At 39.9% G+C, this 13999-nt stretch overlaps 1 protein-coding gene across 2 annotated transcripts in view; it reads left to right on the forward strand.

Moving 5' to 3' along the window:
- The window catches only part of LOC122551779 (contactin-associated protein-like 5), an 888067-nt gene that overhangs the window by 103949 nt on the left and 770119 nt on the right, over window positions 1–13999 (forward strand). For both annotated transcript variants that reach the window (XM_087989329.1, XM_043694242.2), the window contains exon 2: window positions 8420–8530. In XM_087989329.1, the coding sequence (XP_087845455.1) occupies window positions 8420–8530 (111 nt within the window). The remainder of the gene's footprint in view (window positions 1–8419; window positions 8531–13999) is intronic.

Raw genomic sequence — 13999 nt, forward strand, 5'->3', positions numbered from 1 at the left:
CCATCTATTCCTAAGCTCTGTTTTCTGTTAGCAAATTTCTAATCCATGCTGCCAAGGACCCATCAATCCCAAGCTTTTCTAACTGCTAACCAACCTGCAATCTGGTACCATATCTAATACTTTCTGAAAGTCCAAATATACAACATTCACAATACTACCCTCATTCAATGCCTATCATCTTGTCAATTAAATTTGTCAGCTGTGACTCTGACAAAGCCATGTTGTCTGTCCAGCATTAACTTATTTTTATCTCAGTGTTTATTTATTTTATCTCAATTATGCTTGCATCAGTTTTCTCACGATTGGTGTCAAGCTGACATGTCTGTTTCCTGGGTTCTCCTTTGCCCCTTTCTTAAACAATAGTATTACATTTTGACCTTAAGGAGGTTTATAAAATCATGAAGGGCATGAATAGGGTAAATAGACAAGGTCTTTTCCCTGGGATGGAGGAGTCTGGAACTGGAGGATGTAGATTTACGGTGAGAGGGGAAAGATGTAAAAGGGATCCAACGGGCAACTTTTTCATGCAGAGGGTGGTGCATGCCAGAGAAAGTGGTGGAGGCCAGTACAATTACAACATTTAAACATCTGGATGCATATATGAATAGGAGAGGTTTTTAAGCGATATGGGCCAAGTGCTGGCAAATGGGACTCGATTAATTTAGGATAGCTGGTCGGCATGGATAAGTTGGGTCTGTTTCCGTGCTGTGCATCTTTATAGCTCTATGGCTCTATGTGCAATCCTACAGTGCCCTGGGATGAGTCGTGTGTTCAGAGACGCCTAGAAAATTTCTGTCAACGGCTCTGCAATTATCTCGATTATCTCTGTCACTAATCTAGGATGCATTTGGATCTGGCAATGTCTGGAGTGCTTTTTTCATTAATTCATAAATAGACAGCATTTCTGGTTAGGCCAGCATGAATTGAAATCACTAACTATCACAACCCTACTATAGGTTTCCATAAACTGCCAAAAATGCTTTCTTCTGCTTCCTTCCCAGTATTTGGAAGTCTATAATAAAATCATGATGTGTGATAGCTACCTAATTAAGGTAATGCTAGTGCTTCCAAATAAACCTGTTGGACTATAACCTGGTGTTGTGTGATTTTTAACTTTATAATAAAACTCAACAAGGTCACTGGTCCCTTCTGGTTTCTAATCTTCAACAATAAGAGCATAAGAAATAGGAGCAGGAGAAGGCCACCTGGCCCATCCAGTCTGTTCGGCCATAGAGTCATAGAGTCATAGAGATGTATAGCATGGACAGATTCACCCTTTGGTCCAACCCGTCCATGCCGACCAGATATCCCAGTCCAATCTAGTCCCACCTTCCAGCACCTGGCCCATATCCATCCAAATGCCTTTTAAATGTTGCAATTGTACCAGCCTCCACCACTTCCTCTGGCAGCTGATTCTATAAGATCATGGCTGATGTTTTTGTGGACTCAGTTCCACTTACCCGCATGCTTACAATAACCCTTAATTTCTTTACTTTTCAAAAATCGATTTATCTTTGCCTTAAAAACATTCAACAAGGTAGCCTCAACTGCTTCCCTGGGCAGTGAATCTCACAGATTCACCCTTTGAGCTGATGAAGTTCCTCCTCAACTCAGTCTTAAATCTGCTTCCTCTTATTTTGAGGCTATACCCCCTCATTCTAGTTTCACCTGCCAGTGGAAATGACCTCCCTGCTTATACCTTATCTATTCCCTCAATAACTTCACATGTTTCTATCAGATGCCCTACTCATTATTCTAAATTCGAATAATTATCATCCCAAATGACTCAATCTGTCCTCCTAAGCCAACCCTCTCAACTCCAGAATCAACCTAGTGAACCTCCTCTGTACCCCTTCCAGAACCAATACATCCTTTCTCAAGTATGGAGACCATATAGATTCTAATTCAGGAACAACATCTTGTTCAAGGATAATGATATTATCTCTGACCTAGACTGTTATACCTCCTCTCTTTTTATCCATCTTACAAGCCGGAATGTTAAGTGTCCAACCATGTTCTGAATTGAGGGGGAAAAGTGAAGCCAGATTCAGAAGGTTTAGGAACTTAAGATAATTGGGCCAGTCGATGGCTGTGAAATTATCTGGTTGTTAATAAGAAATCAAAAGATGATTGTTGATAAACCTATTTAAGTCTGTTAATCACCAGTTGCATTTATTTGTCTTTTGATAATGAAACATTCCAAGCTTTGTCTTCATTCGTGTGGTTTGGGTGTAGGTAGCTGATGAAGCATTTTTTTCCCATCCCTAGTTGCCCTTGTGAAGGTACTGGTCACCTGCCATCTTGAATTGTTGCAGTCTATGTGCTGTAGGTAGATCCATGATGCCATTAGGTAGGAAATTTCAGGATTTTGTCCAAATGACATTGAAGGAACAGCAATATATATTTCCAGAATTTTACTGATGTATAAAAGGGTGGAGATTTAACATTCAGCAAGGAGGTATTAGGTCAGATGGCTAATAGCTTGACTGTGGAGATAGGAGTGAAGGACTACCTTAAAACATGAGAACATAAGAATTAGACCTCTCTACCCTGATCTGCCAAATTGATAACATCATAACTGATCTTGGTGTGGCCTCAATTCCACTTTCCTGTCCAGTAGAATCAGCAGCTCCCTTGTCAATGAAAAATCTTATGCATGCATTCAATGATCCATCCTCGACTGTTCTCTGAGTGGACGATTCCACTGACCAACAACACTCCTAAGAAAAAAAGAAATCTTCTCACCTCCTTAAATGGGAGCCAACTAAATGTTTAACCCTCATTGCTCTGGTTCTGAGCTCCCATACAAAAACAGGAATGCAACAGGGGAGAGGTGTAGGAGATGAATACCAGAGCTTGAGGCCAAGGCTGCTCCTGGCACAGCAAAATTATGAACTTTTAAAATCAGATATGTTCAACAAGTCACAATTTGTTGCCAATGTCATATGGACTGTGGAATTGAAGAAAATATCATAGAGAGGGAGGGCAGTTGTCATGGAAAGATTTGAAAGTGAGGATGAGAGTTGAATTACTGAGGTGCCGATTTAACCAAGGTAAAGCCTGAGGAGGACTTGCTTTTTTGCTTAAGTTTGGATGCACTCATGGTTACATTAAAAATAAACAAGCTGTTGCATTGCATTAACATTGAAACAAATTATTTATCAAAATATATTTTATTGCTGGAAAAGATCCTAAGCTGGAGCATGTATTCACTTCAAACAATTTATAACAAAGAATCAGACTTGGAAGTGATGAATACCTAAGAAAATTTTATACATCAAGACCTATGCTGGAAAGAAAGACAAAGGAAATTAGACTTCATTTTTGAGAAGAGGAGAATTAAAGTTGACATAATTAAAATTTAAGATTATGATAATTTGGGAAGACCGCAAGAAGCTGATCTCAGCTCCTCCACTTAAGGATGGTTTACCATTTACCCTCACCTTTATTTGTTGCAAATGACGGCTTCTTCCAATGTGTTTCTGATAAACAATTCAAATATTGTAAAGAGGATGGAGTGTAGAGAGGAGGCAAGTTAAAAAATGGAAGTTAGATTTAACAATGGCTATTGGATCTTCAAATTTAACAGAAAAAAAGCTGCAGAGTGTAAATTGGTTCCGCAGATTGAAAGAAGGGCTTACGAGATATGATGAGACAGTTAAGTATATGGCACTGAGATTAATCAAAAAGATAAGACTTGGAGCATGATCATGTTTATTCAAAAAAAAATCACACAGTCATCTGTGAATTAGCTCTCATCAATACATTCACTCAGTTCCTTATATGATGGAATAGAGTAGATATAGTTCTGTTGATATTAATGAATATTTTTCAAAGAAATTATAATGCTGTGATAAATAAGTGGCAGTACTCAAACACTAAGAGTAATTATTGTTTATCATACTTCCCTAGGTAGCTTCACACTAATTAATAGTGTTCTGTGATTCAGTGCCATTTTAATTGGAAAATTAAAACTAGAAGATTAAAGCAGCTCATTGGGTTTTTCCTCCTGTAATGTTTTTGTGATTGTACGTTGGTAAAACCTTTGGGGAAGAGTCTATTCACTTAAAAATTCACGAGTTACTACAGTAACAGATGATCCTATAAAATGAAATTCCCATTGACTAAATCAAGGAATGCACTCAATCATTCTGAAAAGCACATCTTGAGTTTGTAGAACTGAGCATTCAATATATAATCCACAAAATATCCATAATCAATATATTTCAAAACTACAGGGAGGTTCCACTTGTATGATGACCTGTACTTGATCATTTCATGACCATCTTATGAGATCTCAGAAAACAACTCAAATTGTTGGAAAAAGGCAACAGGTCTGGCATGCATCTGTGGAAGAAAGCAGAGTTAATGTTTCCGGTCTAGTGACCTTTCTTCAGAATTGCTTCAGATTTCAATTCCTGATTTTCTTGTTTTAAATTAAATTCAGATTATAAAAAAAAATATTTAATTGAAAGTTCATTTCAGTCATGGTGACCGTGAAGCTATTGCTGATTTGTCATAAAGCCCCATCCAAGGAAGGAACTGAACCACCCTTACCTGGGATGACCTATAGGTGACTCCAGACTCATAGCAATATACTTGACTCTTAACTGCCCTGGGAAAAGGCCCAGAAAACCATTCAGTTTAAGTTAAGCAGCAAATGCCTATATCCAAAGAAACAATAAAAACAAATGTGCTTGATCCTGATTAAATTGACCCATTTATGTTCAAATTTAGTAAAATAGAGTTTGGGACTCTTTCAATGTGAAAGCTCTCCTTGAAATTGGCTGCTTTTTTATGACACTGACTACAATTTGGGACACTTTTGAGCAAAGTTTTGGGGTTTGCAACAAGGGTCCATTGTCAGAATCAATCATTATCAATCGACCCACATAGGTGCTGACCCCATGTTGTATCGAGTCCAGTTAGTGGTCTTCCCCAAATTGCAATCTCTCCATCTATTTAAGGAGAGCATGACAAGTTCTCAAAGCTAAAGAGCCAACAGCAGGTCCTCCAGCACAGGCAAAGTTGTTGTTGCAGGCTGCTGATGCAGTGGGGAAAGAGGGAGGATGCCTCCACATTGTAGTGCACTGTCAGCAACCTTAAAGATGGAGGGAAAATGCAGTTGTGGCCAGTTGGGTGGACAATGTCTCTTAAGGCCAGGCCTGGAATGCTGGCTGCAGCCACATACTCCATTTTGCCACCAGGAAACCACTGGCAGGTTCATGACATGTTCTCGATGGTACAGGAGGAATGTAGACCACTGGCAAATTCTACTCAGATAGTTGACATTATTTGGTTACACAGCACTAATCATAATAGGAGTAGGAATAGGCCATCCAGCCCATCAAGTTTGTATTGCTATTCAGTAGCAACATAGATTGTGGTCTCAACTCTATTTTTCTACTTGCCCTCCAGAACTGTTCACTCCATTGTCAATCAAAAATCTAATTCAGCTTTGAATGTATTCATTGACCAGTGTCCATTGCACTTTCTGGGGTAGAGAATTCCAATAGTTAGTTACACTCAGAGCAGGAATGCCTTTTCAGCTCCATCTTAAATGAAGGAACCCCTGAAGTGTACATCTTAGTTCCGGATTTTCTCACCAAAGGAAACATCATTCTAATCACCTACTATGTCAGGCTTTTCAGACTGTTCTGTGTTTTGAATATGATTGAGTAAAATCTGGCAATATCATGGTCAGTTTGTTGGATGCAGGGTTTAGGTTTGGGCATTCATCCTGGTCAGGACCCTGCACCTCTACCTCCCTTCCTGGCATTTCCAGTCGACATTACCTTGTCAATCCAAGCTGCAGCAGCACACCCAACTTTTCCTGGGCCTGCCAACCTACCATTGGTGAGACCTTATGCTTATCTCTCAGGTGGAGCTCCTGGTTTCTTAGTGTTGGGAACTGGCTTCTGGAATAAGAGAATGCTGGTGTTTAGATTGCATGAATCTGCCAGATAAGGATGTTCCCCTTCACTGGGGTGGAAGGCCAACCTGAAATTAATGAAAGACTCGAAAGCCATGAAATGGTTATGGGGCAAGATGACTCCATGCAGCAAGGCTCACCCGGACTTATGCGCCCTCCAACATAAGAAGCAGCTCATGAACCTTGACAAAGTTCCTACAATGGTGCAGAACTCCTGCATGACTTTTAATGCCATGCTATTAAAAAGCCTAGCCAGTGACGTCCCTGAACGACTCTAAAAAAAGCAAATGAATTTAATGATTAAAATAGTCCACGTACATATTTAGAAGAAAAGTTCTATTTCTCTGCGGTGGAATTTGCTAAGATCACCATTCATGAGGTAATGGTTTATACTCAAACTGGTGAATCTTAGAAATCCTCAAAATCAGAGTTAACATTTCAGGTCAGGTGACCTTTCCTCAGAGTTGGGGCCCAGTTCTGAGGAAGGGTCATTCGACCCGAAACATTAACTCTGCTCTCCACAGATGCTGCCAGACCTACTAAGCTTTTCCGGCAATTTCTGTTGTTGTTTCTCATTTACAGCCCCTGCAGTTGTTTCAGATTTTATTCAGCAATTGTCAAATACAGGCAAATGTAAGCAATAAGCTAAAAAGAATGGGGAAGGGTACTTGGCACAGCAAAAAGGATAACGGCCATTGTCTTTTACAGTTCTTGGAGTCTTTGAGTTGTGAAGATAATTAGAGTCACAACTCTTTAGCTGTTGTTTCTTCAGCATTGTCAATGCTTGCAAATTACCTTCAGTACTTGGTGTATTGCTGTTTTTTCAAGTTTCTTTCTCCTTGCCAGTAACTGCAAGGTTTAGAGAGACTGTGTGATTGAGCTTTGAGCTTCTCGTTGCTTTCAATTCATTTCTTCATTTTCTTCCGGCATTTTCTTTAGTATTTGCTACTCAAAGCTGTTGCCTGAACCAAGGTTCTTCTATGGATTCCAGTGATTTGCATAATTGTTTTGTTTCAAACTTGATGACCTAGAGGTGACTTTCATCCCAACGTGTAAGTTCAAGAAAGGTATGAATGAACCAGAAGAAATGGATCTGAGTTTCAATTCCTTTTAAAATGATGTTAATTTGAACTCAGGCTGATCCTTGTTTCCTGATAGTTTCAGAGAGTCATAAAGTCATAGAGATGTACAGCACGGAAACAGACCATTTGGTCCAACTCTTCCATGCCGACCAGTTATCCTAGTTTAGTCCCATTTGCCAGGATTTGGCCCATAAACACTTCCTATTCACATATCCATCCAGATGCCTTTTAAATGCAGTAATTGTACCAGCCTCCACTAAGTTGGCTCAATCTAGTCATGCAACCACAGTAACAATTTTCGTTCAGTGTTTGTTCTTTTTAGCAGTTACTTTAGTCCATGAAAATTTTAGGTTTTAAATCAGATGATGGAAGTTGAATATTGATAGTCCATGCTTGCTAAGATAGCAACATTTACGCTTTCTTTAATGTTTTTTTACTTCATTGGATGCACAATTTAGAATAATTTTACAGATGAAATAAATCAGGATAATTTGTTTATAAACTGTTACTCATTGAATGAATGTGTACACTAGAAACCATCTGTCATGACAGAAGCTGAGAGTGTAGTGAATATTTATGATCAGATGAACATCAGTACTTCCAAACTTTGTTATTAATGGACTCCCTGAGTGTATATTAGGCTAATGAGCATTTGCAATTTTCCCAGTGCAAACTTTTCTATGTTATGGGAACTACCTGGATAATAGTTTGAGACACCTGTCAATGGGTGCATTTTCTTGTAGTGCATCTCTAATCAACAGTTGGATAGGCAATCATTTTTTATTTCTTCATTCCTGCTATTGCTGTTTACTTTATTCATTTAAACTAAGAAACGCTTTAGGCTTGTTCTGTTGGTTTAGCATTTTATTCAATTACTATGTTAAGCTATAGTGTAGTAATGACAAAGCTCCCAATTTCATGTAGTGCATTCTCTATCTCAGTTGGGCTGCTTAAAGGGAGGCATTAGTTTGAGACATGGACACTTCAGTGAAGGAACTAAGGAGAAGATGAATTGAATCTCATCAGTTCTTGTTTATCTTATATTGACAAGTTGCAGGATTTATTTGGAAATGAACTGCTAACCGGCCACAGACGGATCCTTCATTTGGGTGGATACAGTGGCAGTGGTGGGTACTTAAGAAGGAGTTGAAAAAAATTTTTAAAAATGATAAAAATGTGCAAACAGACAGATGTATAAATTGTTTTAGAATGTGCGAGAGCTATTTATGTGCTCATAATCTAATAGACTGAACAGATTTTTGATTTGCAATATGTCAGCGATTTTAGCTTAACAGCCATCTAGGGCTCGAAAGGCTTTGTTAAGATTCTCTGTTGTACTTGCAAATGGCAGAAACATATTGCACAGCTAATTGATTTAAATTTAATGCTTTTCTTTGTCTGGCAGATGACTGCGATGATCACTTAGTGTCTGATTTGCCTCAGTTGGTGTTCGATTCTTCCTCAGAGTTGTCTAGCAGTCACAGCCCTGGCTTTGCAAAGCTCAACAGACGCGATGGTAAGATGCAGGCTATTCATGTTTATGCTGCTGGTCTTGAATAACAATGAAAAGACATATTCATTTTCATCAGTTTGATGAGTGTGAAAGGTCAGATACTATAACTTGCACTTCAAGCTATTCATTGTAGAAATTCAGGCAGTGGATGATTCTCTCCACAGTCCTTTCTCAAAATTTAAAAAAAAAACCTTTAGCAAACATAATAATGATGGTGGCATTCTTATCTTTCTGTCTTTGTTTTCACATAATTTTTAAAATTTTGCTGAAAAAAGGCACGTTGTTCACAATTGTACAAAACCCAACCTGAGATGCCTTAATCATAATATCTGGCTGCATTTTAAATTGAGCTTCTACTAATCCATTCAGTCATTATCACTGAGAAAAGACCATTTTCATACTTGAAGAGTACGATTTTTAACCTTGACCCCATCTTCCTATTCCTTTAGCTCATATGAAAATTTAAAATGCATATGATATGACTTGAAGAGCAGGGAGGCGATGGCATAGTGGCATAATCACTGGACTGTTAATCCAGAGACCCAGGTGATGTCTTGGGTACTGGGTTCAAATCCTGCCACAGCAGATGATGGAATGTAAATTCAATGAAAATCTCTAATAATGGCAATTGTTGTTTGTTGGGGAAAAAAAAATTCTGGTTCACTCATTCCCTTTCAGGAAGAAAACTGCCTTCTTTACCTGCTCTGAACGACATGTGACTCCAGACCCACAGCCATGCTGTTCATTCTTAACTGCCCTCTGGGCAATAAAGGATAGGTAATAAATACTGGCCCATCCAGTGACTCATGCTGTGAATGAATTTAAAAACAAATGTAAGGATATTAAAAAAGGTAAAAAATAGTAACAGCAGTCGAACAATTGTCATGGCTGATCTTCTGCTTCAACTTCATCTTCCTCTCCAATCTCCATACATCTCAATTGGCTGAAACATCTAAAATCTATTCACTCTGGTTGCACTATAGTGAGATTCATGTAAATCATGATGGTGTAATGGATCGTGTGACTCTGACATCAGTAAGAGAAGGGAGACAATGTTCTCGAGGGATTGTCACTCGATTAGTAATCCAAACACCCCAATAATGTTCCTGACAGTGGTCTTTAACCACTGCGATTCACTCCACAAGAAAACGTCAGAGTCACTGGATACTGCAATCCAGATAACATCCTGATAACATGCCATCAATAGTCCTGAAGATTTGTGCTCCAGAACTTACCACACCCAAGGCAAGCTGTTCTAGTACAGCTACAATATGAGCATCTGCTCAACAGTATATAAATTTGCTAGGTATGTCTTGTTCATAAAAAGCAGGACCTCGATCATCAGTAAAATGATGGAAGGTGTCATCAATAGTGCTGTCAAGCACAGTGCCATCAAGCACTTATCTAGCAGTAACCTACTCACTAAAGCTTAGGTTGGGTTTCACCAGGGCCATATAGCTCTTGACCTCATTACAGCTTTTTTGTTCAAACATGAACAAAAGAGATGAGGTGAGAGTTGCAGCCCTTAACATCAAGGCTGCATTCGACCAAATGTAGCAACAAGGAGCCCTTGAGTCAATGGGAATCAGGGGGGAGAACATTCTGCTGTGTGCAATCATACCTGACACATAGGAAGATGGTTGAGTTTGTTAAGGTCAGTCAGCTCAGCTCCAGGGCATCTCTGCAGGAGATCGTCAGGATAATATCCTAGGTCCAACCATCTTCAACTCCTACATCAATGGCCAGAAGTAGGGATGTTTGTTAATACTTGTACAATGTTTGGCACCATTTGTATTTCCTCAGATGCTGAATCAGTCCATGTCCACGTGCAGATAGACCTGGACACTATCCACAGTTTGGGCTGACAAGTGACAGTTAAAATTCACACCACACAATGATTATCATTAACAATAGACAATCTGCCCGTCACCCCTTGACATTCAATGGCATCACCATCACTGAATCTCTCATTATCAACATTCTGGGTGGCTACAACTGACCAGAAACAGAACTATATTCACCATCTTAATACAATAGTTATAAGAGCAATTCAGAGTCAAGAAATCCTGCAGTGAGTAACTCACTTCCTGAATCACCAGAGCTTGTCTACCATCTAAAAGACATAGGTCAGGATTGTGATGGAATACTCCCAACTTCTCTGGGTGAAACATCATAACCATCAAGAGGTTTGATGCCACTCAGGGCAAAGCAGCCATCTTGCATCTAAAAACATTCACTCCCTCAACCACTGACCCTCAGTAATAGCAGTGTGTACCATCTACAAGATGCTCTGCACTAACTCACCAAGGCTCCTTAGACCATTTTTCCCAAAGACATGACCAGTACCAGCTCAAAGGACAGGGAAAACAGATAAGTGGGAGCATCAACATCTGCAATTTCCTGACCAAGCCAGTGTTATCCTAACTTTGGAAGATAAAGCTCTCCCTTCAGTGTCACTGGGTCAAAGTCTAGAAATGCCGTCCCGAAGTGAGTGTGTCTACGCCAAGTCAACAGCAGCGTTTCAAAAAGGCAGCTCATCTCCACTTTCTCAAATGGTATCTAGGGATGGGCAATAAATGCAAACCCTGCTAGCAACATTCACATCCCATGAATTATTTTAAAATAGTGTGAAGACAACAGTGAAAATTGAACATATAAAGAGAAAAGTTTTAGACATTACACTCGAGAGCTCTAGTTGATTATTTACTTTGTAGAGATAAACATAATTGAGTTTCATTGTACATAAGGAATTGAAGAGCCGTATGTAAAGATAAGGACCAAGCAGCCTCAGGGACAGTGTACATGTAGATGTTTATAACCCAGAGATACTCCAGACAAGTAGCTCAATGTAGAGTATCAGTATTTGCTTAAAGCACAAGGTAAAGCATGAGGCTTGAATATATCCGATGAAGGAGGATCCACTGTGCTCTGGTGTAGAGAATACCAAGGATTCATCATTCTCAAAGGAAAGAAATTTCTCCTCATTTCAGTCTTAACTGATTGCAATTTTCTCAAAAGTCTGTCACCCTATGTTCCAGGTTTCCCAGCCAAGGGAGAGACCTTTTCACTTTTTACTCAGTTAATGACCCCCAGGAGTTTGTATATTCCACTGAAATCATTCCTCACCATTGTAAACTCAGTAAAGCACAGGCCCAATTAACTGAGGTTTTCTTTATAGGCCACCCTTCTGATTCCAATCCATGAAAATTTCACTGTAACACTATCAGACTGATCATAATCTTTCCTAGATATGGAGCCCAAAACTACGCATAATACTCCAGATGTGGTCTGAAAGGTTATTATGGATATTCAAGAATGTAGAATTGAGGTCAACATCAGATTAGCCATGATCTTATTGAATACCTGAGCAGGCTCAAAGGACTGAGTGGCTTACTATTGTCATATGTTCATTTTGTCAAGAGTGGTGCTGGAAAAAGCACAGCCGGGCAAGCAGCATCCGAGGGGTAGGAGAGTCGATGTTTCAAGCGTTAGCTCTTCATATAATCTCAACGTTCTGTAGAATTGGAGAAAGATTTCTTTATCCCTGTTCGACAATTTTCTTTGAATAAAAGTCAGCAATGTGGCATGGTGACTCAGTGGTTAGCACTGCTGCCTCACAGACCCAGGAAACTGGTTTTGATCCTAGCCTCAGCAACTGTCTGTGTGGAGTTTTCATGTTCTTCCTATGTCTCCATGGGTTTACATTAAGTGTTTTAGTTTCCTCCCACAGTACAAATATGTGCAGGTTATGTTGATTAGCCATACTAGACTGTCCAGGGATGTGCAGGTTAGGTGGATACACCATGTAGGTGCAGGATTATGGGGATTGGATGGGATGTTCTTTAGAGGGTGGGTGTGCCTTGATGAGCCTGCTTCCACAAGGTAGGGATTCTAATCTAAACATGCAAATTGCTGTCAAGATTCATCATGGTACCCATGTGCTAACTTTGTATTCTTGTATAAGCATGTCTAAACATCAAAATGTAACATTTCAAACTCGTTTAAAAATATTCACTTTTCAATTTTGACTGGAAAGGCAAGGACTGATTAGGGATAGTCAACATAGCTTTGTGCGTGGGAAATCATGTCTCACAAACTTGATTGAGTTTTTTTGAAGAAACAAAGAGGATTGATGAGGATAGAGTGGTCTATATGGACTTCAGTAAGGCGTTCGACAAGGCTAGCAATGGGACACTGGTTAGTAAGGCTATATCTCACGGAATACAGAGGGAACTAGCCATTTAGATACAGAACTGACTCAAAGGTAGAAGACAGAGGATGGTGATGGAAGGTTGTTATTCAGACTGGAGGCCTATGACCAGTGGAGTACCACAAGATCAGTGATGGGTCCACTACTTTTCGTCATTTATATCAATGATTTGGATGTGAGCATAATAGGTATAGCTAGTAAGTTTGCAGATGACACCAAAATTGGAGGTGTAGTGGACAGCGAAGAAGGTTACCTCAGATTACAATAGGATCTTGACCAGATGGGCCAATGGGCTGAGAAATGGCAGATGGAGTTTAATTCAGCTAAATGTGAGGTGCTGCATTTTGGGAAAGCAAATCTTAGCAGGACTTATGCTCTTAATGGTAAGGTCCTGGAGAGTGTTGCTGAACAAAGAGACCTTGGAGTGCAGGTTCATAGCTCCTTGAAAGTGGAGTCGAAGTTAGATAGGATAGTGGAGAAGGTATTTGGTATGCTTTCCTTTACTGGTCAGAGTATTGAGTACAGGAGTTGGGAGGTCATGCTGTGGCTGTACAGGACATTGGTTAGGCCACTTTTGGAATATTGCGTGCAATTCTGGTCTCCTTCCTATCAGAAAGATGTTGTGAAACGTGAAAGGGTTCAGAAAAGATTTACAAGGATGTTGCCAGGGTTGGAAGATTTGAGCTCTAAGGAGAGGCTGGATAGGCTAGGGCTGTTTTCCCTGGAGCGTCAGAGGCTGAGGGGTGACCTGACAGAGGTTTACAAAATTCATGAGGGACATGGATAGGGTAAATAAACAAAGTCTTTTCCCTGGGGTGGGGGAGTCCAGAACTAGAGGGCATAGGTAGAGGGTGAGAGGGGAAAGATATAAAAGAGACCTGAGGGACAACTTTTTCACGCAGAGGGTGGTATGGGTATGGAATGAGCTGCCAGAGGAAATGGTGGAGGCATTGTAACATTTAAAATGCATTTGGCTGGGTATATAAATGGGAAGGGATTGGAGGGATATGGGCTGGGTGCTGGCAGGTGTGACTAAATTGGGTTGGGAAATCTGGTCAGCATGAATGAGTTGGACCGAAGGGTCTGTTTCCGTGCTGTATGTCTCTATGACTTATGACTCTATGACTTAGTTAGAGACAAAAAAAACCCTGCAGATTCTGGAATACAAAGTAAACCCTGAAGAAGGGTTGTACCTGAAACGTTGACTCTCCACTTCCTGATGCTGCCTAGCTTGCTTTGTTCTTCCAGTCTCCTGCTTGTCT

The sequence above is a fragment of the Chiloscyllium plagiosum genome, unplaced genomic scaffold (assembly GCF_037043375.1).
Source record: "Chiloscyllium plagiosum isolate Xiang-an unplaced genomic scaffold, Cpla_swu_hap1 HiC_scaffold_7, whole genome shotgun sequence".
NCBI classification, from domain to species: Eukaryota; Metazoa; Chordata; class Chondrichthyes; order Orectolobiformes; family Hemiscylliidae; genus Chiloscyllium; species Chiloscyllium plagiosum.